Genomic DNA, 25,838 nt, shown 5'->3' with positions numbered 1-25,838 from the left:
GCAGCACTTCCAGAATGTTCCCAGCCAAGCTCCTTCCCTGCAGTAACCCCGGAGCGTTCAGGGTTTGTCTGGAGGAGGGGAGCTCCCTCAAACCAGGCAGGTTTGATCTGCCAGCTCTGCAGAGTCACCACAGAATCCCAGAGTGGTTTGGGGTGAAGGGACTTTAAAGATCATCCGGTATCTCCTCCTGCCATGAGCAGGGAGCCTTCCTCTGATTTTCCCATGGAGCTGGGAGCACAGCTCCTCTCTCAGTAGCTGTTGGGATCATGTCTGTCCTCATCTGGTGTTTGGACTCCTGTTGAGGTCTGTTCTGTAGGACTGAGTGAGGTGCCACTGGGCAGGTGTGGCTCTGCACTGAAAATAGTTACCTTTATTCAAGTGGAAGGTAAAAAAATAAACAAATAAGGAAAAAGTGGTGGCCTTTCTTCTTCCCCTCCAGCGTGGCCTGGGCTGGCTCTCCACAGAGAGGTTGAAGAGCTGAAGTCCAGTGCTCTTTTCTCAGCATGTGCCAGTCCTGTGACTGACTTGTGTTTGCCATAAAATGATTTAGACTGGAAGGTTTCTGCTAAACTTGGAAGTTTTCACCCATTTTCCTCCCGGCCCAGAGAAAACATTTTGTCACTTTTCCTTGATTGCTGAAGGAGAGAGCAGTTCCCTGCAATTATCTGGGTCAGTGTTTCCCAAACCTTTCTACTTGTGACCTTTCTGCCATCTACAAGCATCACCTCTGTCATGCTGAAAGTCCCTAATGCCACCATCAACAATTGACTCCTTCCTAAGTGGGTGACCCTTCCTGGGGTTGTGACCTCTGACTTGAAAGCTGCTGATCCAGGCGTGTGGCAGGCTTGGAACACCCTCATCCTGCCTGTGCATCCCCTTCCAGTGCCCCAGGGGTCCTCTGCCAGGACTTGGAATTTATTAAACTTCTCTAATGTGGACCACTGTGCCTCTGACTTTTGAGTTTTGAAATTGTATTTTAGGTAACCTTGTAGAGAAACATTAGGAAACTTCTCAAGGATGATTTTGCAGATCTGTTTCCCAAATATAGATCTTGTTACCAATTGCAGCTTATTAATTCAGTGATCTGCACTCTCAGATGTTTAAATTACAAAGATTTTTCTTTACCTTTTGCAGCTGTTTTCACCTACTAAAACAGTAAGAGCCAAAGAAATATTTTAATGAACAGAGAAACAACACTTTATAGCATTTTATTTATTTACAGCTTGCTTGTTCTCTGTAATTCATCTCAGGTAGGAAGGTTATTTCATCAATTTGTATGGTTACAGAAATTATTTGGGATGAAATTGGAAAAGATAGTGGTGTCTTAGTGCTTATTTGTGAGCAATGAGATTTCTAGTGCTTCCACAAAAGAAAATAGTTTCTGCTTTTAGCTGAGTAGTTAAAAACCTGCACTGCTTCACATAGGACTCAGCAGAGGCTTTGAACAAGAGGATAAGGTTAAAATTTCTTGGAGCAGAAAAAATTGGAACAACCTTGAGACTTGTAGTTTTTAACTGCAACACTAAAGCGTGGTGTAAGGTGCAGCAGCTGCTAGAACATCAGGGAGAAAATGCTCACACATATTTATATATTTGGCATGTGGTTTAGCAAGGAAAAAGCCTTAGAGAGGGGCTAGGAAATGTTTTAGAAGAAATTAAGGTGGGTTTTGCACCAAGGCAGCTTCGTGCTGGATGTCCCAGAAAATGCCAAGAGCAGGAAGGCTGTTCCCCAGCACAGTGGGAGACAAGGACACAGGGTTGTTTATGGAGCAGGTTCACTTGGGATGTGTATTTCAATCTTCAGAGTACCTTTAAAACTGTCACTTGTGCTCTTTCTCTTACAGAATAATCCATGCTTTTTGTAATTCAGTCTTTCTACATTGTTATATTGGTGTTTCAAGAGATAAGAGCCAAGTAAACAAGTGGTGCTGCCTCTCTGTTAATTCTGTACAAGAGGCATGACCTTATACCAACAATGGGGTGGTCAAAGTAATAGAATTAAATTTTTTCATGCTGCTTTTAAAGATATTTTACAATTTTGAGGTTGTTTCTGTTTTTCTGTCTGGTTTGTACCTCCTGTGAGATGGGAATAATCCATGTTTAATACTTGGGATGGGTATAGGGATGTAATTGATCCTGATAAAGGTTCCACCATCTTCATCTTCACATGTGAACTTCAGCCAGTTGAACTCTGGAGAGAAAGAGTTAAATGTTGTTGGGGAGATTTAGAGGCTTCCCTTTCCAATATGCAAGTTCAGGATAAAAACCCCTCTTTGTGCACAACTTCATTGCTCCTCAGTTCCCTGTGTAGCAGAATCAAAATACACACCCCCTACAGGCACCAGTGAGAGGACAAGGGGCAGGAATTGTAGCCAGAGGAGAAAGCTGCCTTTTAGTGACAGCTCACATTCAAATTTACTTAATAGGGTCATAAAACCTCAGGCTAAAACTCCTCATGTATATTAGCATGTGTTAATTGTACTTGGTCTGGTATTTACTGCCAGCAGAGAAACATGTTGCCCTGAAAGCAGGGAATGTCAGCCACTCCTTTCTGGAGCAGATTTGGCAAAAATTCTGTTTAATGGGAAGAATTACCTGGGTGAGGTCATGTAGTGAGATGCAAAAGGACAAATACTGGATACAGTGGGAAAGATGACACTTCCCCATAGTTTATCTAAAATCAGATACCTCTTGTGCTTCTCGACGTTGAAGAAGATGTCAAGGACCAATTAGAGTGGTTGAACTTTGGCTCTACCATTTTCTAATTAAAATATTGACTAAAATTGATTTAAAAGATCAAACAAGGAAATAATATGTAAGGATAAGATACTGTAGAATTAAAATAGTGACAATTAAACTATTTAATGATAGGTTTTAGTGATATGTAAGTAGCTACTTGGTTAACCTGTTCTATGATGTTTGTTACATCCTCTTCATCCTCTCTGATTCTGTCCAAGCCTTGTTAGTCAGGAATGTTTGGAGTTGGGAAGTGATGGATCAGGGACTGGTTCAGTGAGGTTTGTGTGGGGCTGGGTTTGGTGCCTGCCCGTGACACCTCCCCAGGTGTTGCACAGGCAAATATCGAGGCACCCCAGAAGGGTGCTGGAAATCAGTCCCAAACCAGAGCTGCAGCTCAGGTGTAAATCCTGAGGCAGCCCAGAGGCAGCAGGAAAGGGGAATTTTACCTTTTATAAACACTGCTGGTTGTGTTGTTTGTATCAGAATTCGTGAAAGAACGTGATGTGGATTTTCTTGCATTTTATTTTAACTTGTTTTGACTTCAGATAGTTGGAAGATGACAAACTTTGCCTGGAGATATCCTGGCAAGGGCTGGGATTCCTGTGTGGAGCCTTTAATGTATCCAGAGGGAAGCACTGATGGATCTGGCTGGGGCCAAGTGAAGCTCTGGCACTGTTGGGATGGGAAGGGCTGGATTTGGCTCCCAGGGAGAGCCAGAGCAGTTTCCTGGGATGTGTCTGAACCCTGGAAGCTCCAGGATGTTTGTCCCAGCCTCACTGGGAACATTTGGTCGTCAAGCTCCTTTCTGGAGGTAGCTCTGAGTACTGACCTCTAGTAAAAAGGCTTTTGAGGGAAACAGCCTTTAATTTAATTTGCTGAAGTGTCCTGTACAGCAGATGACCTCACACCTTTCTTCTAATAATCATCTTGTTTTCTGGAAGTGCAAATGCCTGCTTAGACCCTCAGGTGATGTTGAATAATTAAGATTTTTTCCCACTGGTTCCATAAGCTGTTAGGAAAATCAGATGATGTAAACTGCGTTATCAGAAGTCTCCAAGTCCCATTTTGGAATGATCTTGTAAATCTGTTGAAGCTGATGTACTTCCTGTATCATTTACCCAAATTAGTGCTCATTTCCCTTGTGAAAGACTGAGGCAAAATGCTCTTACCAATCCCAGGCAGACCATGCATGCTTTTAAAACAAATTGGGAACTGTGGGATCAGGGAGAAACTAAAACTTCAGCAGGAAAAGGCTTTTCATCAGCAAAACTGATGACACTGACTCGTACTGATTGCTACAAGACAGACTCAGAGCTGTAGAGCCCTATCAAAGGCAAAAAAAATTTAATTTTTCTATTAATCTGTGGGATTTGAGGAGCAAGACATGCAACACCAAGTACATCACAGCTTGTCTTTTGTGCTGGTATCTTTGTTATTAACAAAGACCACAGACCTGTTTTCTTTTAGCATTTAACTCTGAAAATGCAAACATTAATTCTCTTTCTCCTCCATTTCTGCAGCTTGTTGTCACTTAGTGAAGAATCCATGAGTTTCGTTCAAGAAAATCAAAAGCCAACTGTTGTAGAAAGGGATTCCATCTAGAACGGGAAACAAACTTATTTTTGAGACAGCAGAACACACAACAGGAGGTGGTTATTTTAAATGTGTAATATGTGGTTTAGGAATTAATATTCATAATCTCTTGGAGAAGTTAATTAAAGGAGGTTTATTAGGTATAAGGAGCTCAATACAACATCCATTCAAGTGTAATTACGATGTGAATTCCTTTCAAGTGAACTTTTCCTGGCTCTAGTGGTCAAAGTGCTACAGCAAAGCTGTTTCTTTGCCTTTAGTCAGGGCCTGTGTGGGTCTGGAAGATGTGATTTGTCCTGCAGCATTTTAACAAGCTGTTCAGGAGTCTGCAATTAGCCAGAAACATTTATTTCATGATCTCTATGACTGCTGCCTGCAATTAAAAAACCCCACAAAACAAACAGCCCTGGATGCCATTCCCCATGGCAGCTTTGTCTCTCATGTTCCCCTTCCCACATTTATATTTATTTATTAAATGAGAGAAGGACAGTTTTACAGCATAAAGATGGGCCAAAAATTGTGTTTGAGGGTGGATGAGATGAGGCACTTTGGAATGTGGCCAGAAGCCCTTTGGACACCAAATCCCTTTGGACACTGGATCCAGAGTATCAGAAAATGCTTCGCTCATGGCTTTCCTTGAGCTTGCCACAGCTTCAGTGACTTTGCTGATCTCTATTGCTGTTTGCTGGAAGGAGAAAAGTTGTCTGTAAATTACTTAAAACTCTGAGTTTTCCAGTCCCAGACTGGGTACTAAACCATAAATATATTTCTGTGTCATGCTTTACTTGTTTTCTTTTGTTCCAGCTTGGTTTCCAGTTTTATTTAGAAGTGCCAAAAAAGCCTCTTTCTTCTGTCTGAAATGATGAGGAGGAGACTTTTAGGGTTTTTAACTACAGCAGCAACTTGAAGTATTTTGAGAAAGGTGTAGTTAAGTGCAAGATGATAAAATTTAGGAGAGAAAAAAGCAGGGGAGGGAGAGAGTGTAACAGAACTCTTGGTAAATTGAAATAAACTGGTTGGTTGGTTTGTTTATTTGAAAAGCTCCAAAACTAGAACAAGCGTGTTCTTGTTACACATATTAGTGACCTATGAGTTTTCATAGAAAGGCTCTAAACCCCTGGGACCCTCCAACCTCGCAGTTCTTTTGAAGTTTTTTAGCAAAACTGCCTCAATTACAGAAAAAAGCTCCAGAGGAGGGTAGTGTTTGTTTTCCAACATACTCTTTCACGTGTGTATTTTTCTTTACAATCTGTGTTGTTGTTGTTGTTTATTGAAAGCTTAAAAATCCCTCTCAGCAATCCCCAAACCTGGGTTTGGTGAGGATGCTGGCTCAGCAATAACAGGCTCACAGAATCCCGCAGCATTGGGGTGGGAAGGGATCGCTGAAGATCCCCCAGTCCAAACCCCTGCCAAGGCAGGGTCACCTGGAGCAGGTGACGTGTCCTGAGAGAGAGACTCCACATGCTCCCTGGGCAACTGTCCCAGTTCTTTGCCATCCTCCACGGACAGAGGTTCATGGGATTCCATGTGGTTTAGTTTATGGCCATCACTCCTCATCCCAAGATGGACACAACACCACTCGCCTGTTCTTTGGCTCCAAAAATTAAAAATAATACCCCTCCATCTGCTGCAGAGAACAGAGAACAGTGATCTAAAAATCACACCACAGCCATATGAGATTTTTTTTTTTTCCCCTTTAAAACCCTCTATAAACACCCACTTTCCCCTTTCCAGATCCTCACCTTCGAGACCAAGAACCCGACGGAGCTGGCGGAGCGCTTGCGCTCGGTGTGCGGGAACCAGAGCAACGCGTACGCGCGGCTCCTGGAGTACCGGCTGAACGCCCTGCGCGGGCTCTGGAACGCCCAGCGCCAGCTGGCCCTGGAGGAGCAGCACGACCGCGAGAGCTCCGGGGACGAGGAGGCCCTGGCCCTGCTCAAGCGCCAGGGCTTGTTACAGCAGCCGGAGCAGGCTCCCTTCACCTCCCGCATGGGGCTGCTGCTGGTGTTCCCGCTGATCCAGTCGCAGAGCAGGACGGACCCTTCCCTGTGTAACATCACTGCTGAGGTGCTGCTCAATTGCCTTCGGGACTGCCAGCCCCTGAGCCTGACCAAGGAACCGGCCGACTGCCTCAACGGGATCGAGTCCCTGCTCTGCTCCTGGCTCGAGGACACGGCGCCCTCCGGCCAGCACATCCCCTACAAGCAGAAGGAAAATGCTGCTGCTGCCCTGGTTGCCTTGGCCTGTGCAAGGTAAGGGAGCTGAAATAACAGAGAATCGTGGGATTGTTAAGATTGGATGTAACGCCCTGGAATTCTTAAATTCAAGGGTTACACTGAGGTTCTTGAGGTTTGGCATAAGGTGAAATCCCATCCAGATGTTCTCTAAGTGGTCACAAGCACACAAAAGTTTACTGGCAGAATAGAGAGAATTAAGGAACTTTGGCAAAGTCCAGCCATGATTCACCATTAACCATATCCCCAAATTCCACATCCATGGTTTTTGAACCCTTCCATGATGGTGACTCCAGCACCCCTGGCAATGCTGTGGTTGGTGTTCATTCTCTCTTTCCATTGAAACAAATCAAAAATGGTGTGACTGCACTGGTGATAGTTATTTTTAGCTTGCACGAGCCTTTCTCTTTCTGATATTTAAATATTGGGTTGGAAAGGGTGAAACTGCTAAGCATTTCTTTTTTGCATGTGTTTAGCATATGCAAAAGCAGAAGGATCTGGGTTAGCAATGCCTCGTGTGCACATTGCTGCTTCTACTGCAGTGAGCTGCTCTAGGAATGGTTCCAAATGTGTTTATCAGGGAGAAAAGTTGTCTCCTTTTCCCTTTGTCCTGCACCTTTCTTTGGCTGGAGAAGGTGGAACTGCCAGGTTTCAGGGCAATTCCTTTCAGATTTGATTTCAGTGTTGTCTCTCAAATGTCTGGAGGTATTTTTTAATTTTGTTGCCAGTGAAGAATTCAAACATTGTAGGTTAAAATGCCCCTTGTCCTGCATGGGTTTGGCATCAAGTGATTGAAGATAAATTGGACATATTTGCTTTTAATCAAAACCTACTATTTTGAGAGGATGGGGCTTGGGGAGAGGGGGAGGAAATACAAAACGTCTGCAAAGCCCCATGAATGCGGCTTTAAAGTCACAAGGAGCCTTTTGTAAATGTTGGCTTGAATGTTTCTCCAGGTCACAGCCTTGTCTGTGAAGTTTAACTCTCATTTAAGATGTTGGAGTTCCCAGGATATGGCATGATTTGCTTTAGGAAAAGGTTTATTCAAATGAAACCTACTTAATTTCTACTGCATTTGTTTTAATGAAGTCAATGAGAAATTGATGGTATGTGGCAAATTATTCTGTCCTGACATCTGCCTTATCTGAAAGGCAATGTACTTGAACATAGCTCAGAGAAATTGGATTTGATAAACACAATCTCATTTCTTTTTTTTTTTTTCCCAGATGTCAATTTGCAGGAAATATGGGATGTTCTGTTGCAGCTGAGCTAAATTTCAAGTAGAGCTTTTGAACTTCAGGTTGATCTTTTATTTTCTTTGCAAGTCTGCCTTGCATTGCTTAGAGAGTTGAAATATCCCATTGTGCTTTGTTCACCTCTGAAAGCCTCACACTTTTCCTTTAAATATCTAAGTCATGTGTTGAAGGAAAAAACCTTGGAAATGAGACTATTATTGACATTCCTAGTTGCAATCTTGGGTGCTTCTTATTGCTAAAAAAAAAAAACTAACAGGGTAAATATTGCTTTAAATAATTAATTGAGGTGCTTTAATGTGTTTGGTGTCAATTTTCTCCAGGCTGAGGTTTATCAGTGAAAGCAAAGAGCTGAAGATGTCACTGGGAAAAACAGGGATTGGGGTGTGGAGGAGGGAAGTTTGGGAGCTGACTGACCACATGTGACAGCAAAAGGTTGGATTCAGCAGAGTGCAGGGCAAGGACCTCTGCAGCTGATCCCTCCTGTTTGTGAAGAAAGCAGCTCATAACTGACCTAAGGCACAGCCAAATTCTCCTCCTTAGGTGGGCTGTAATGCCTGGAAATAAACCTACCACATCTTCCAGAAAATAACCCTGACCTTTAAAACAGAAATGCTAAAGTACAGATTTTAAAGATGTCTGGATCTTCCAAATTTGGGGTTGTGAGGGGAGACCTCATCCCAATGCACAACTTCCTCAGGAGGGGCAGTCAGGGGCAGCCCTGATCTCTGGGACAGGGACAGGACCCATGAACAGCTGGAGCTGTGTCAGGGGGGTTTAGGTTGGAGATCAGGGAAAGGTGCTGGGCACTGCCCAGGCTCCCCAGGGAATGGGCACAGTCCTGAGGCTGCCAGAGCTCCAGGAGTGTTTGGACAAAGCTCTCAGGGACAGCCTGGGATTGTTGAGGTGTCTGTGCAGGGCCAGGAGCTGGATGATGATCCTTGTGGTCCTTTCCAACTCGGGCTATTCCATGATTCTATGAAAAGAAGTCAGAATCTTGATAAGAAGTGGATGGGTCTGGTCTTTCCTATTTGAATTAGGAAAGGCATCTCCAGGTGGGAGTGCAGCAGCCCTTGCTCACACTTGGGCTCAGCCAGGAAGATCCATGGGTTGCACTGGAGATCTGAATGTGATTAATCAGCTACAAGAAGTCCTGAAAGAGCTGCCTCAGGAGCAAGGTTGAGGTGTTCTATCAGATGCCTGGGTTACCTTTATGAACCTGTTGTTGATGACCCAGCCTGTGGCTGCTGCTTTGCCTCCCTACTGGGGCTTCAGCCTCTTCCAAAAAAGGTGGTGGAGTTTAGGCCAGAGGTTCCCCAGCATTCTGCCTGCCCCCCTCTTTCTCCTTACCCTTCCTCCCCAAAGAATGAACATCCTCCAGGAAAGAGATGCCAGTTAGAAAAGAAGCTGGTGCCATATCATGGCTGTGGTTCTGGGTGTTCTCCATGGCTGCTGTTGTGTGTGCTCAGTCTGGCTTCAATAGACACCTTTAATTCATGTTTTTCTTGTCCTTTTAGAGGGTCGCTGAAAACCTTTGTTCATACAGTGCATCTATTACAGAAACAGACTGAGCTGGGGTCCCTGCCTGTGGCTGATGTTCTCTACAGGTTTGTAGAACTTTTCTCCTTCTAAACTTTTCCAGCAGCTCTGAAAATGTGTTAAGTGCATGTAGGGAGGAATGTCTTTAAAAGTGACTAAAAGGCTTTAGAGTTACTGAAAGCTTTAGGGAAGATTTAGTCATGTGCAGAGAACTTTAGAAAATCAAATCTAAAAGCATTGATTGGGTTTTGGGTGTTTTGTTTTTATTTTTTCATTAAATATTGATGATTCCTTTAAATGGCTTATGAACTCTGACAGAATAATTACTTTAAATACATCATTGTCTTAACTTTTAATTTAGCTAATTTTTCCTACCGGTATTCTGTATAAAAGTTTATTTTATTTTCTGCTTAAAAGGTTGTTGCTTTTGGAGGGAGGCCCTGGATCCCCCTCCTGCCTGCTTGGAGGGAAGCACATCGTGTCCTGGGGCTTTGAGGACATGTTACCTGCCCCTGATGCCAACACTGGTGCCAGCAGTGAGAATAAAGGTGAATTATTTCATTCTTGTCACTATCAGCAGAGGAGGACAGCATGCTTTAAGGCTGATGATTGTTTAAAGATGAATGTAAAACTTTAGAGTTGGGGCCCAAAAAATGTTGCTTTTTGGTTGCTGAAGAGCAGCTGCTGATCTAAACTGTCAGGCTGTGGGGAACAGTCCAAAGCAGTTGATCCAGTGACCCTTCCTGACTCCAGTGGGAATTTTTCAGAGGGGTCAGAGTTTGGATATTATCCCCTCGTTAGAGCATAATCACTGCCCTGTGCAGTATCCCTGTGTTCAATAGCCAGCTATCAGTGGCACAGCAAGTTTATTTTTAGAAGTACAAGTTCTTTGGGTTTTTTTTCCCCCCCCCTCTTCCCTACTTTGCTTTTGTTTCTACAAAAAAAGTTCTTTTTTAAATGCTTTCTTTTCTATTTCTTTTCCTGAATTAATTCTCAGTTTTTACTGTTTTGTTTGCTTACTGTTTCTGTAATAAATAAAAGTTCACATGGCTTTAGTAATATTAGTTCAAGCTTTGGTGACATTTAATGCAATCCATAGGAATTTAAAAATCTGAGTTGTTATTTTAGGCTACCTGCAGATTTATTGGAGACATCTCTTTTTAAGTATTTAGGCAAGAGAATGAATGGACTTTTCCTTCCTAAGCTGAGTGTCCAGATCCTGTGAACTTCAATAGATGGACTCAACTTGTGTCCTATCTTGATTATTAATAATTACTGCTCTGTATTTCAAATACATTTTGTCTTAATTGAAGTGTTCTGAGGTGGAAGGATCTGAGCAGCTTTGGAGAATCACAGAGTTTGGCAGAAATGAGATCAAGGCTCAATATTAGATTCTTCCTCCCTCTCACACTGTGTGAGACCATCTGGGCACCTCTGAGGCTTGAAGGAGATGGGAAGAAACCACTGGTTCTGCTGGGCTGTGCCTGTGTTACAGCAGCTCTTAGAGCACCAAATAATAAATTCAGTATTAAAAAAAGGGTTGGTAGTGACCTGCCGTGAGCACCTGGTGGTTTCCATGGGGTGTAACCCCCAGGGAGAATTCCCAGCTGGAATGTTACAGCTGGAATGTTACAGAGGTGCTCTCTGCTGTCCTTGCTCCTGCTCCAGATGCAGACCTGGGCCGGTGCCTTGCAGCCGATGGGCTCTACCTGTACACGACCAATTCCGTGGGCAGGGGAATCAGCAAACTGGGGTCAGGCCTGCACGGAACCCTGAGGTAAGGGACACTTCAGTCTTGGCTGTTCTGCACAGCTGCTGAAACCCAAAAGGTCCTGTTTTGGGACACCTCTTCCAGGAGCTTGGAAGGAGGTGATTTCTAAGGTCTCTCCCAGCCCAAACCAGTCTGTGATTCCAGACTGGAATTGTGAATTTGCAATACTGTGAATTTTCATTAAATGCTATTTTAATGTTTTTGATTTCTCATCTGAAATTCTTCTTGAGTGTGTTTTGTCTAAAATTAAAGAACAAGTTGAGGTTGGAAGGGATCTGTGAAGGCCATTAGTTCAACCTCCACAGCAGTAGAATTTTAGATTCAGTTTTATTTTTTCATGTCTAGTAAGTTGGTTGATTCTCTGCTGAGAGGGATATACTACAGACCAGTTCTGTGACTTCTTATTTATAGCTGAGTTTGTGAGTGTTTGTTTGCTAATTATGTCATTCATTAAGTAATTAGTGCAGCTGTGACTCACTGCACCTCCTTGCTTCTTCATTGCTTGAAAACCACAAGGCTTTTTATGCTTAAAGCCTTTCACAACAAAAATCGCTGACTTGAATGTAAGTTCAGTCAAAGTTCAGCACTGTGGTTGCATTGTGGTTGTTATTTGAAATAAAACCCAAAGAAGCAGGGCGGGGTTGAAGGAGTTTGAACATCCTGGTGGGTTTTTTCCAGGGGGTTTGTGTACTGTCGGAACGAGGAGCTGGAGACGGGCTGGGTGGCTTTTGGCAACGGCAAACTCCTCCATCGGCCCGTGTCCTTTGATAGCAAACCCCACTACCTGTTCCAGCTCGTGGATCAACATACCCTGCAGGTAAAGGGCACAGGGTTATGGGACAGGAGCAAAGCAGGCTGAATGAATCACACACATTTTAGCTTTAATTAGTTTTATCTCTGAAGTTTCTTACTTTGTGAAACGGCGTTTTTCTAACCCTGCCTTGAAGCGACTGGGTGGTGAATGTGTAACTTATGGTAGAGATGTTACTGTTTCAGTGTGTCTTTTATATATAAATATATGTATTTATCTATAATCACACTGTTCTATATTATGGGGTACTGGTAGAGCTTGTTCAGCCTGGAGGAGACTGAGGGGAGACCTCAGCCCAATCCACAGCTTCCTCAGGAGGGGCAGCTCCAATCTCTGCTCTCTGTGAGCAGGGACAGGACCCAGGGAACAGCTGGAGCTGTGTCAGAACAGGGTTAGGTTGGGTATCAGGGCAAGGTTCTTCCCCCAGAAGGTATTGGGATACTGCCCAGGCTCCCCAGGGAATGGTCAAGGCTGCCAGAGCTCCAGGAGCATTTGGACACTGCTCCCAGGGATGCACAGGGTGGAATTGTTGGGGTGTCTGTGCAGGGCCAGAGTTTGATAATGTTCCCTGTGGGTCCCTTCCCACTCAGGATATTCCATGATGCCAATGTGGTCACTTCTTAAAGCAATCAAACAACAGCAGAATGGACTTTGTTTTAAATCAAGAATGTGTTCTTCCTGAGCAGCTTTTTGATCTTCCCCTGTCCCAAAATTCAGGTGTTACTTGAGATCTGGTTGTGATAAACAACTGTTGCCCTTTGTAAAACTGGGGTAGTTTGTTTACTCTGGGGTTTTTCCTGCTGTGGTTTTAGGGATGGATATACACATTTATGTCCAGTGTGTTGCCTGACACTGAGAATGTTTAGATTCCCCTTTTTCTTCTCTCAAACATTGCTTGAAACTTGAGAAGTTGCAGAAAGTAGGTGACTCAATAGGATGTGTATTTTCCTTGTGGTACGGTGGGTTTGTTCTCCATCATTAGAGAGGAGATAATCCTTTTATTTTTAGATAGGTTAAATTTGAGATCTATGAGCTGGTTTGGATATTTGGCAAATATCACAGAATAGCTGTTGGTAATAAATCAATGTAATGCTACCACTAAGTCCAATATTAAGCCTCTTGTGCACTAACTGTATTTGATCTCTATATATTTTTCATGCTGTTCATACTTGTAAGGCCAAACTGCAAAATCAGACCTGTTAAGATGCTTTCTGTCTCATAGGTATGTCAGATAATCCCAATGCCAGTAAATCACTTCCCAGTTGGCAGCACTATGACCACCGTGCATCTTTCTTCAGATGGCACCTTTTTCTACTGGATTTGGTCTCCTGCAAGCCTCAACGAAAAAACTCCCAAAGGCCACTCTGTCTTCATGGATATTTTTGAAATTATAGTAAGCAAATTGTGTGTTTCCTACGCCTGATGTTGATAGCATAACCCAGTTTAATTAAATATCAGCATTTTTTAATTGACATATTAGGTTTGGATATTTATGGGCGTGATCTGAATGGATTTATGTGAAATAACAGAACAGAACAGAAGGTGGACTGTCCAATTCCATCTCCAGGGGATTATTATATTTAGCAATATGATTCTCTTGTAGCATAAAATGTGTTTTTTATGTCTGTATTTCTGCTCAGCAGAGGAGGATGGAGTGGGATGGTGGAGCTGGAATTGGGAGGCTGTAGTAGTACAACTCATGGAAAATCCCTAACACTCTAAATCACATCTTCATTAAGAGATGCATTCTGCAGTAAAACATCCCCTGAACATCATGGTCTGAAGAAATCATTGCTCACACTTTTTGCCTAGAAAAATGATTGAGCCAAATGATTTGCAAGTGAAACACCACTAAGAAAATACAAGAGGATTATATATTTTTAAGCAGAGTTTCCTAAATAAACTCAAGTTTACGACAAGCAGTTCTGTCTTTAAGAACAGGCATAAATAGAAGATATCCTATTAAATATTTCAAAGATGTTAGATATCTTCTATTAAATTATTCTATTGAACCATGAAGTCACAAACAAAAAAATACTCCTGTCTTGCTTTCAGAACTTTGTTTTTGCAAAACCTTCTGTCAGCAAAGTTTCACTTCGTGTTCCTACCTGATACAATTTGGGTGATCTCTCCCCTATGGATTCCAACATCTAAAGTATTTTTTTTTCCCCCCATTTTACCAGGTAGAAAATGGCATTTGTATAGCAAATCCTCTGCAGGAAAGAATTATCCTGATGAGGAAAGAGGGGGAATCTGCCAAGAGCATCAATGAGATGCTGCTGAGCCGCCTGTCCCGGTACCGCGCCTCCCCCTCGGCCACCCTCGCTGCTCTCACAGGCTCCACCATCTCCAACACCCTCAAGGAGGACCAGGCAGGTCAGAAACACTTCACTTTTCATTTCTTACCACACACAGCAGCCATCCTGCTTATTGCTGACCTATTAGGACAGGTTTAAAAAAAAAAAAAAAGGTGTGATTTTTCTTTTTTCCCCAAATACGTAGTTGGAAGATCAGCACAGTATTTGCTTAATGCTGGAATTATCAGTTCCTTTGCTAAATTAGGATTGTGAGGAAAGTTTAGGGATGGAAAACGGGAAGCACCCTTTTCCAATTCCATTATTGAATTAGTTTGGGGAATCTGGTAGTTGCATTTCTCTGCTTGCAGCTCAACTGGCTTCTAATTGGTGTGTAAAAATGGCCTGCAGGTTAGAAAATGGAATGCTTGCTTCACCAGTCACTGGAATATTACAAATCTTAGGTGATTTTGCACTTTTTTGAGGTCATCTGCACAATGTTTGGGTATTCTTTTATGGAAACAACCCAAGTTAATGAGGGAATCTTGAATGAGCTGCACTGATGCCTTTCAGGATGATCTGGAGCTTTATTAGATTTGTCTGAAGATTTTATTGTGTTTATCTTGAATTATTTCTCTTCTTCCTTCACAAGTACATGAGTTTTCTTTCTTCAATTTGAGACAATTGAAAGTATTTCCATAAAAATAAATTATACATGAAATGGCTCTGCTTCCAGGGAATTTGGCAAGGAGTTAGCTCGGAGAGCTATTTTAAAGGTTGTGTTTTGCCATTTAACAGCTCAAGTGCTACAGAAAAATGAGAGTAAGTGGCTATTCTTGGCTAATTCTTGAGTCAGCACTCAAAAAGTGTTGATCAGCTGTTGCAGGAAGGAGATCATTTGGGCTGTCCATGTTGCATGAGGAGCAAGAGAACTTAAAATAGTAAATGCATAGTGAATCTCAAGTGATCTCTGTATGTGAGGAGATCATTGGCTCCAAGTGCTTTCAATGTAATTATTACCACACAATTCTTAATAGTTTTGGTTATACCTATTTATTTATTTATTTTGAAGTTGTTTTCTTTAGTTGAATAACTCTTTGTAGCCTTGTGGGGATTGATGCTGAATGTGTGAGGTTGGGAGGCCACAGAGAAGTCATGGATGCCTCATCCCTGGAAATGCTCAAGGCCAGGTTCATGGAGCTCTGAGCAACTTGGTCTTGTGGAAGGGGTGTCCCTGCCCATGAGGCTGGAATGGGATGATCTTGATCCAAACCATTCTGGAATTCTGTAGAAACCTCTTAACAAAGCTTCTAAATGTGGATTCCTTTGAAGCCCCGAGCAGAAGCTCTGCCTTGTTCTGCAGAAGAGCAGTTTGTGACCTTTCTCTGGTGCTCCTTGCAGCTGCCAACACGAGCTGTGGGCTGCCCCTGAAGATGCTGAGGAAGACCCCAATCTACACGTGTGGGACGTACCTGGTGATGCTGGTGCCACCCCCGGGGGGCTCGGGCAGCTCGGCCACGCGCTCGCTCTTCGGGGGCACCAGCGCTTTGTCCTCCTTAAAAAGTAAGTCAGAGCCATTTGTGGCAGACTGGGAGTCCTTGGCTGTCTGGAATGTAATAAACTTCTCAGGAATTGATTGGAGCTGTGTTTGTGTGTAGTTCTTGCCTCCAGCCTGGTGTTCAACATCTCGGATGGGCAGTTCACCAGCAGGGCAGATCTCATCGATGCTGCGGGCAGCTCGCTCGGACGGGGGGCTCTGGTGCCAGGGCTTGGTAAGGAATATAGCAGTCCCTCAGATCCTAAATGATCCTTCTGGGTTTGAATTTGCAGTCAGCAGCTCTGCAGCGGGGTGGGGTTGCATGCCCGTTTTAAATAAAGTTTAAAGCAAACAGTTTGGATTTATGATGCCTATAAAGATACTTCAGTCTGGTTTTCTACTAAATTGATGTGTGAAATATTTTCCTTCTCTCAGGTGCTTGTTATGATACAATGAATAACATGATCTGGACGTGCTCCAATGATTATATTGATCAGTGGTGCAATCCTGGGAACCAGGCATTCCACTGTGTGTGCCAGAGGCTGGGAGTGAGTCACATCATCGCAGAGCCCAAAGGTGAGGGGAACCCACGAGTCAGCACTTTGTGCAAAGGGGAAGTGAAACAGAGGAGTGGCAGAGAGCAGACAGAAACTGCCTTGCTGTTAAAAGCTGAGATAATTCCTGAAAAGAGTTGTAAATATTGGTCATGGTTTAGCTTTCATTTAAGAGAGGGAAAAGTACAAAGTGAGATGTGGGGAAGATTGCAGATTCTTACTGCCTTCAGCACAATAAAAAGGTGATTTGGGTAATCCTTTTATGCCCTGAAGTTGATTTATTGCATTTTAGAAGCCAAGGCTGATAATCCAGTCTGTCTATAGACAGCATTTGAACTCTCCTCTCCTTGCAGGGGATGCAACAACCACAAATGAGGTCATTAACCAGTTACTGCACCATGTTGGTGCCATGTGCATCCACCAACTCAACCTCCTGGCAGCCAGCAACAACCTCCCCATCAGCAATTTTTTGGGCAAGCAGCATCCCATTGAAGCCCATCACCTGAGCAGCATCTGTGACATTATGGAGAAGGCCATGGTCAATGGAGACACCTGCATCATCCGCTGCATCCTCGTTGTCTTCCAGGTACAGAACCTTAAATGGGCTTCAAAATTCCCATGGAGAAATGAAAAACTTGGTTTGGAGTACAGGCAACCAGGGGTTTCATTTTTATTTAATTTTTTTCCCTCCATTGGAATCCATGTAATGGAAGTTGATTTAGCAGTGGCTTTGCAATATTTTATATATTCATTTAAGAGCTCTAATTTAAAAATCTCTATAGATTAAAATAAAGCACAGAGAGGTTATATCCTTCTTTCTTTGTATTCCCCCCTCCATTTTTTGATTCAAAATCAGATTCTGACTCTCAGATTTCTAGACCCACACAAATATTTTGAGAAACTGCAGAAAATTAGTTAATGTAAGTAATGTTTATATTTTTACATTAATATTTTTGTCTTTAATTTTTCCTAGGTGGTTTTTAAATTTTTCTTCAGCCCTCAAACTGAAAGGAACAGAGACATTGTCAGAAGGTCTGGGCTGTTACTGTGGCAGTTACTGATGGCCCCAAGGGATCAGATCTGCTCTGAAATCCAGAAGGAAGTTTGTCTGGCTATTAGGTGAATATCTTTTATCAAGTTCAACTTAACTTAGAATTTAGTTTCTTTGAAGTGTAGTGACAGATGAACATTCACATTATATTTAGTTTAATTTTATATTCATATGAGAAAATGTAGTGTGATGGATTTTAAGACATAACACAATAAAATTAATTACAGTTTGTATCTGTGGAAGAAGAGAAATACAATGTTGGTCTTAATGAAATAACAAGTAGTAATTACTTTCTTACTTTTAATTTGTTTCTTTTTACTTGCTTTCTTAAGGAAATTTTTAAATGTTTATTACAAAATAGTTGCTAAATTCAAGCAAAGTGTCCCTGAATGGGTTCCTTATTTAGCTGCTGTGGTGTTCAGGGAAAGGCACAGCTGGTGTTGGCAGCTCTTACCTCAGTGGTAACACTGGAGTTCTCCTGAACAAAAGGAACATCAGGAAAAGCAGGGTTAATAATACTTGAGCAATGCTCTGAGACTGAAGGCCCAGGGGAAAAAAAGAGTGTGGTTTTATCTCCTGAAAAGGAGATAATGGAAACCTCAGGGCCAAGGAATGCTGGCTCCAGTGTGCCAAGGACAAACAGAACCCACATTTTCCAGTGGGAAGTGCTCCAGAGGTTGAGAACAAAATCTTTTGAAGATCAACCTGCATTTTCTTGGTGTGAATCACAACATTCTGATTTTCTGTGGCTCTATGCAACTCTGAGTGAAGAATAGTTTGGCTCAGGAGGATTACCTGGCATTTTCAGGGTTGTGCTTTCTGACAGGGAAAAGTGTCTCCTCTCACCTGCATGAATACCTTGTAATACCTGTGTGCTCCAGTGCCTTGTTAAACAGCTCCAAGGTGGGCACTGGGTGATGTTTCCTTCCTCCTGTTTGCTCCTTGGGGGATTCTGGTGCCAGTGGAACCCTCAAAGGGAGCTGGCAATGTGTGATAACTTTTCCTGAGGTTTCTATCAGAGCGGATCAGCATGAGCCAGAGGGAAGGAAGCTGCAGTAATCTCTGCTCACAGTGTGAAGCTGAAAAACATCCCAGTTTTCTTTTCTGTTACTGAAAAAGAAAAGGGAAAGGAAATGGCAAAGTTGCATAATGATTTTAGCACTTCAGACAGGCATGAAGTGCTCCTTTGAAGTGATTGTGATCTCGATGGGGGAATTCACATAGAAAGGACAAAGTTCATCACAAGTTAGAGGGAAGAAGTCTCCACCTGGAATGTCTGTAGAGCTGAGGTATTCCTGAAATGCTCCTTCCAGAATCTTCTGTGTAGCTTAAACTAAGACTTCTATAGAGCCAGTCTCCAAAAAGTACAAAACTGTAGCAGTAGTTATTCCTTTTTTTGTATTTTCCACTGTTCTTAGGACAGAGAAGCCTCAGCTCTTACCCCATCACCAGAGTTTTTGGGGGTTTTCTCTGAGCCATCATCATTTTTCCTGACATCTGTTTCTTAACAAACTGATTGTGCTGCCCTGTGTGCAAGTGATGAATGGGGAGTTTTCCAGGGGGAAGCAAATAGCTCTTGGAGAAGCTTTGGGACTAAACAATAACATATAATTGATTACAAGAGATTCCTGGAGAAAACAGCTGCTTATCTCTTAATATTGATGTTAAAATCTGGAAGATGCTCTTCTAAGCCTTTACACACACATTGTAATGTTCCATCAGGTGCTGAGTGTGTGGTGCCATTTGTCACATGTCCACTGAAATGGTTTTGCTCACTTCTAAACCCATCAAGTAATGCATGGTTTTATTTTTTCCTTAGCTCTGGTTTAAATATCCTGTATCCTGGAGAAGCAGAAATCAATAATTTATTGAAATTGGTCTTAACTGAAGGTGAGAATGTCTTATTGCCAGGTGAGAGTGGGGTTTTTCTGAGAACAAAAAAATCAAAGTACATCTCAAGCTTGGAGGGAGAACAGTGTGGGATATTGAGCACGACTCTGCTCTAAATCCATGCTTTTTTAGGAAATTATGGAATACTCCAAAAGGCTGCATGGCCTAGAGTAGGTCAGGTGGAGAAAAGGAATATTTGCAAGTACCCAGTAAATAATCAGAGGTGATGTTAGGTCTGAGTGAAGGGGGAATAATGCCCTCGAGTTCACCAGGAAATGGGAATCTGGCCTTGGAAGCAGCTGATGCTCAGTAATTTGTTAGTTCATGGGAACGTGTTGGAGCTCAGTGTTGGGAATTTCCAACAGTGCCACGGGCAGGAAAAGTGCTCCCAGTCTGGGACAGCAGCTCTGGTCACCCTGGGAATGCAGCCACTCCTGAGCACTGTTCTGTGTTAAATGAGGTATTGGGGAAATACAGTCTGTTCTGTAAAATGCTGCTTTGCAAAAGTTTATTTCCCTTTCAGGAGAGAGGAACAGTGGCCTCTCCCAGCTCCGGGATGTTATCCTGACCAATTTAGCTGAGCAGCTGCAGAACAACAGATTTGGAAGTGAAGATGATGATCATTATAGGTAAAAAGCCTCTGTTGATAGGGTATTTTTCTGTTACTTGCTTCAGGTGAGCTTGCAGGAACTTCTGCTGGAATTGCTTGGTGTATTCCTGCTGAATGTAGTTTGTGTCTGTGGGGGAAAGTTTCATTAGGGTGAGGGAGAGATTTGATGTTTTAGGGCAAACTTTGGATGCTTCTTTACCCAGACTGGGTTTGGAATTCCTTGTTCCTTGCCATCTTCTTGGTAAATTGGAACAATAATTTCATAAATATGATTTTATAGCATTTCTCTGCATATCATAGGTGACTTTCCAGCAGTAAAACTGCCAGTCTCAAGTACCTGTTCAAGTTGGGAGGAGTCTTTTATAGGAGCCATAAGAAATCACAGATTTACACCAGCACAGTGCAGCAAACCCCTGGAAATCTGTTGTACTTGTTAAACGTTTCAGCCTTGGGGTTTTTTGTGTCTGAATTTGAAGTTTGATCCTTTGTTTAGGTTTCCCATTATCTGGGATCCAGCTTGCAGAGTGAGCTGAGCTGTACAAAAGGCACAATAATTAATGATTAACATTTTCCACCTTTCTTGCCTCTCTTGAAGACTCAATGATGAGCTCTTGCACTACATCCTCAAGATTGTTGTCCGAGAATCTTGTGTCTTAATCACCAAGTGCCAAACTGTATCTAAAGATGACTTTCAAAGGCTTCTTTCAACTGTGCCTGTAAGTAAAGTGTGTTTTGATAAAAGTATCTCTGCCTTTGGCTTCTTTTCCTCCTTGAATCCATCCTCTTCACTGAGTACAAGGAGGTGAAGCTTTTATAGTTGTCTTAACAAATCCAGGAGAAGAGTTGTGTTTCGTTTGTGCTGTGCAGGGAAGAAAAGAGTAATTTCTCACAGCAAAGGAAATAGTTCAGTAATGCTGGAATGGGTTTATACATGGATTTATTTTCCAGTTGTTCTGGTTGCTGTTCAGTTTAAGTGGAGTTTGTGGATCTCAATATTCAAAGCAGCTTAAAAAATCAAACATGCATTTGTGTGTTGTGGTTTCATACAGGCTGAAAGAGTTACCAGTGGCAGACAGGAATGAGTTAAAGCTGACATTTGATGGTAAACCTATGGGCAGGTGTTTCCAGCAGGATCAGCTCCCTGAGAAAGGCAGCCTGAGCTTCCATAAAACATTGGGAGGGGACAGGATGTCCTGGCCTGTGGGGAAGGAGGAGTGGCATGGAGCCATCACCTTCAGGAGTGTGAATTACATTTATCTCTCTGGTGGCACGATCTTTTCAGAATTAATTAATTCTTAGAGTTCCTGAATATTGCTATAATGTTCCAAACCTGAACAAAGTTATGCTGCCTCTTTATATTTTTGAGTTATTTCACAAAATTCAGCATTTTGCAACCGGTTTCTTTCCTTAAATACATAAAATTATTTCTTTGTTCTTTCTTTTCTTCTTCCTCAACCTTTTTTTTTCCTCTCTCCAACTTCCAAGTCTGAGGCTTGCCTGACTCAGGGTTGATGAAGGGTTTGGATAATGCAAAGTTTTACTTATTTGTGTTCAAGGCTGCGTCCTCGTGCTTGCGGTACCTGATGGCTGTGCAGAACCACCTCCTCAGTAACACTATTCTGATTAAACCTGATGACAATGATGACAGTGACAGCTCCTTGCAGGGAGAGACATTGAAGGTACAGGTAAACACCAAGTTTTATTCTAGTATGGCTCTCTCCAGACAGTGTGCCTGTGACACCTTGTTCCTGCAGTGCATTTGCTGTTTGCTGGTGGTTCTTTTCCTTTTGGAAGAGTTAAATAGCTGGGGAACAGGGAGAAACAGTCCAGAGTAAAATCTGCAGCTATTCTGTGTTCAGGATTCTAGCTTGCATTCCCTATTATCAGTGAGAGCAGACACTTCCCTTCCTAAATATATGTATAATGAGATTTTAAATAGATTTTAATTAGAATATGCTAGTAGGATTCGTGGCACGGGAATTTCCTTTCCTGGACATGTTATCCCAGACACTTTTTCCTCTCCAAATCATTCAGGTGGTCCTTGAAAAAAATAGTATTAAATAAATAGAAAAGGGGTTTCTCATTTGCCTTAGCCCTGGCTATTGCATTTTTGCAGTTTAAACAAAGCTTGTGCAGAACCACCTCCATCAATTGTCTGAAATAGAGAGGATAAAGTTTGTGGCAAGGAAGCTGTTAGAGGACAAGGTTTGAGGACAGGCTTTGGTTGGTAGAAGTTTATTAAAATGCTGCATTTCCCACTGCTTCATCCAACTCCCAGGTTTGCCCTGCAGTGCAGGTAGTCTACTCAGAGTAGTTTTGGTAATAATTCTTCCCTAATGGAAGTGATTCCTGAATTGCTGGTGTTTTGCTAAGCCAGTTTGCTGCTCTTTGAGGCTGTGTGTGTTTGTGAGCTGCTGCAGTTGGAAGTGATTTGTTCAGGCTCATTGAGTAAATGCTAAATATTGGAGTATTTTTCTTGTCTCACTATTCACGCCGTGTTCATTGTTCAGTTTCTCTCTCTGCAGTGCTCCTCATCCCTGCTAGGACATTGTGTCACCAGTCCTGTACCTTGGCTGGCTCTCAGCTCTCTGCTGTGCTGGACTTGGGGCTTCCTTCCCTCTAGAAACTGGATGTGCATCCTGTAAAACATGCACCTAGTTTCTCCCAGCACTTTGGGGCTTAACATTAATCAAATTTAAGTCTTGGATGACTCTCCTGCTGCAGGCCTGCCAGGTCACATTATCATTCTTTTCATTTGGAAATCCATCTTTTTGTTCTGTTGTCCCTTTTGGGGGGGGTTCTTTAAGAATTTAAGTATCCTGTAACTCTTTTCTTTACTTAGGAACTCAAGACCAGCATTTTGTCTCTTGCCACACAAATTCTGACAGGATGTGATGAAGTCTTAGAAATGCTGCAACAAGTCACTACAGCACTAATTAACAGTGACATTTCTGACAGGGAGCAAAGGTAAGACAAGTGGGAGGATCCTAATTTGGAAACAGGGAACTGCTGCTCTTTGTGGCTTATTGTATAAGCACAGTTAGCATTAATTATTCTTTATCACTTCACAGTTGGGCTTTGAATGCACAGGAGCTGTTTCTTCCTGTAGCAATTGTTTAGCACTCAGCAGGTGGAGAATTTAGAATCACTCTCTGTGTCAGTCCTGATCATCTGTAGGTTGATATTTCTGTAGGAACCTCAAATTGAGAAGTTTTTTGTCAGTCATAATGATATTTATGAGTAGGATACCTGGAAATAAACTGTAATTAACTGGGAATACTCCTGTAAGCTAGAACAATCTGTTTATTTTTAATTCCTGATCATTACATCCCTAGTAGCTGGATTAGATATTTATGCATGGCAGTCCCTGGGTGTTGTTTTATATCCCACATTTTCCATCACCTGCCCTTCCCTGTCTCCCCTCCTCTTCAAAATGCACCTCAGGAATGGGGTGGAAACAAAAGCTGTGAACTTTTCTCTCCTCAAGCAAACAGCTCCCTGTCCCAGCTGTGTTCCACGTTTCACTTTCTGCTTCTTTGTGCCTGCAAGATTAGTTGTATTTATTGACAACACACAATTCCTGGGTGATATTTTCATATGAGTTCGTGTTCAAATATATTTTTGTAGCTGCAGATCTTTTTCAAGTCCTTTGAGCTCCATGTGCTGGGAGCTGATATCCACACTGGTGCATTTGTGTTTGATGGGGACTTTCATCCTGTGCCCAGGGGAGCTTATCCTTCTCTGAGTAATTATTAAACTGTTGATTTACTGTCTCTGCTCTCAGATTGTTCAGTGAGAATTGTCAGCAATTCAAGGTCACTGGCACTTGGGAGAAATTCTAGTGTTCTCAAGATTGTTTTGGGGATTTTGTTAATATAATACAAACATTCTCTGCTGAATTTTGAATTGCTGTTGCAAGATGAAACAGAAGTGACTAAAAGCAGAAGTGCTGCTCTATGAAAAGAGTTGTTCCTCTGTAACTCTGGCTCTCCTTCCAGGTTAAAAGGCCTGGAGCAGATCACAAAGGCCACCATGCTTGGGCACCTGCTGCCTGTGCTGCTGACATCCCTGATGCACCCAAACCTGCAGACCCTGACCATGGCTGATGCCCTGATGCCTCAGCTGGTGCAGCTGGTCCTTTACACCAGCCAGGTAGGGGCTCTGTGCCACCCTGGGCTGCCCAGGGCCAAACCTGGGGCCTGCAGCTTCCAAAATGCTGCTCAGCTTCCCCCAGAGACTCATCCCCACACCAGAGTTCAGAGCTTCTCAACAGCTGCCAAAGCTGCTGGTGCTGAATGTTAAATTTGACTGCTCCAGGAGCTACTCAGTCATGATTTATTGTCAATAACAACAGTAGGATTGTTAATTATTTCAATAATGAGCTCTTAAAATGCTTTACAATTTGCATGTCCCTAACACTGTGTATTTTGGGCCACAGACTGCACTGCTGCTTAAAACCCAGTCTCCAGTTTTCTCAGAACTGAACAGTTCCCCCAGTTGTGCTCCAGAGCAGAAAGGGAAGCAGTTACCTGATGAGAGGTGATTTTCTTTACATTTGGGTCTTTTCATGGGATAAACTGAACTGTAATGTCTATTTGACCATTGCTGTGGGATAAAGCAGCAGTTTTTATTTGAAATAATTTTTAAAGGTGTGCTGGAATGATTTCTAAGGCTGTCTCAGTTTTATATAAGCTTTTGCAAAAGGGCAGTTAGTTCCAAATTTTGTTCTGTATATAGAAGTAAACTATTAATAACTTCAGGTTGTTTACACAGAATATGGTTTGTTTTGGTTTTTTTCCTCACCTCAAGCATTAGAAATTAAATCTCAGTGTTCCTCTCACAATAAATTAGGCTAAGGAGAACCATCAAGAGAAAATGTAAATTGCTCTGGCAGCATGAGATACAGAATTAAAACCATTGCAAAGCTATTAAATGGTTTAATTTACAGAGAAATAACATTTTTAACTCCTGCATTTAAATGCTGTGTCTCAGCTCAAAGTTTTTCCAGCTCCTGCTTAGGAACAAACAAACAGCTAAAATCAAATAAAAATGCTTATTTGCAGCACTGGAGAATTTAAAATACTAAAGAATTCATGATAATGGGATTTTTTGTGAATAAGAGTATATGTAATGTATGAATAATGATGATAACATATGTAATATATGAATTCCCTCAATACATTCATGCCTAAAACCAAGAGTCAGCTCCTTGTTTCTCTGTGTCAATACTGAGAGGTGATTTTTAAGTACTTTATTGAAAGACAGAAATCTCTGTGCTGTATTTTAGGCCCAATTTCTCACTCTATTTTCAGGATGCTGGAAGAGAAGGAAGAGCCAGGATTCCTGACTGGTTTGAAAATCCCTGCTCCCTGGGCTGCTGGGAAGACTGTGGAGACAGTGCATCCTGTCAGGGATAACTATAAATTTAAGGAGACTGTGCACATTCCAGGAGCCCGCTGTTTGTATCTTAGATTTGACAACAGATGCTCCTCCCAGTATGATTATGACAAGGTAAGCAAGGGCCAGCTCAGCACAATGAGGGAATTCCCTCCAAAAAAGTGGGATTTCTGCCATGGGACAAGTGTGGGAGGCTCCAGGGATTGGGGGGTTGAGGGGTGCTTTGGGTTGGTTTTTCCCCTCAGAAATTCTATTATTTTTTAAAAAAAATAATTTCAGGCTAGCTCAGACTGTCCAAGTTTGACTTTTCTCATTTTTACTAATGTTCGGTTTTCCTATTTCCTAAACTTTAATCCAGCTGCCTCCTTTGATCAGCACAGTTGGTTTAAACTGGGCAGAGCTGGAGAGGTTCCTTTTTCCCTGGTGATAAAGATCTTGTTTACCTGGGTTAATAGGAACAAATATTTTAAGAAAACAACCAATAGCACGTACCCACTTTGTATTAGCTGCTTGTGCTGCTGTTTATTCTTTGGCATAGAGCAAGTCCTGATGCTCCTAAATAACTA

The 25,838-nt window shown here is 42.4% G+C and overlaps 1 protein-coding gene across 2 annotated transcripts in view; it reads left to right on the top strand.

Moving 5' to 3' along the window:
* The window catches only part of HECTD4 (HECT domain E3 ubiquitin protein ligase 4), a 66,030-nt gene that overhangs the window by 3,296 nt on the left and 36,896 nt on the right, over window positions 1–25,838 (top strand). Inside the window, exons 2-21 of one of the 2 annotated variants that reach the window (XM_053959252.1) lie at window positions 6,066–6,583; window positions 9,336–9,425; window positions 9,775–9,905; window positions 11,026–11,134; window positions 11,807–11,945; window positions 13,162–13,332; window positions 14,123–14,315; window positions 15,635–15,796; window positions 15,892–16,005; window positions 16,206–16,346; window positions 16,678–16,910; window positions 17,298–17,443; window positions 19,195–19,265; window positions 19,789–19,894; window positions 20,471–20,591; window positions 21,432–21,554; window positions 22,718–22,842; window positions 23,874–24,027; window positions 24,314–24,414; window positions 25,188–25,386. In XM_053959252.1, the coding sequence (XP_053815227.1) occupies window positions 6,066–6,583; window positions 9,336–9,425; window positions 9,775–9,905; window positions 11,026–11,134; window positions 11,807–11,945; window positions 13,162–13,332; window positions 14,123–14,315; window positions 15,635–15,796; window positions 15,892–16,005; window positions 16,206–16,346; window positions 16,678–16,910; window positions 17,298–17,443; window positions 19,195–19,265; window positions 19,789–19,894; window positions 20,471–20,591; window positions 21,432–21,554; window positions 22,718–22,842; window positions 23,874–24,027; window positions 24,314–24,414; window positions 25,188–25,386 (3,147 nt within the window). Of the gene's footprint in view, window positions 1–6,065; window positions 6,584–9,335; window positions 9,426–9,774; window positions 9,906–11,025; window positions 11,135–11,806; window positions 11,946–13,161; window positions 13,333–14,122; window positions 14,316–15,634; window positions 15,797–15,891; window positions 16,006–16,205; window positions 16,347–16,677; window positions 16,911–17,297; window positions 17,444–19,194; window positions 19,266–19,788; window positions 19,895–20,470; window positions 20,592–21,431; window positions 21,561–22,717; window positions 22,843–23,873; window positions 24,028–24,313; window positions 24,415–25,187; window positions 25,387–25,838 lie in introns of both variants that reach the window. The other variant, XM_053959251.1, reaches the window with a different exon arrangement.

Source organism: Vidua chalybeata, chromosome 18, assembly GCF_026979565.1.
Source record: "Vidua chalybeata isolate OUT-0048 chromosome 18, bVidCha1 merged haplotype, whole genome shotgun sequence".
Lineage (NCBI taxonomy): Eukaryota > Metazoa > Chordata > Aves > Passeriformes > Viduidae > Vidua > Vidua chalybeata.
This window is presented reverse-complemented; position numbering and strand designations above follow the sequence as displayed.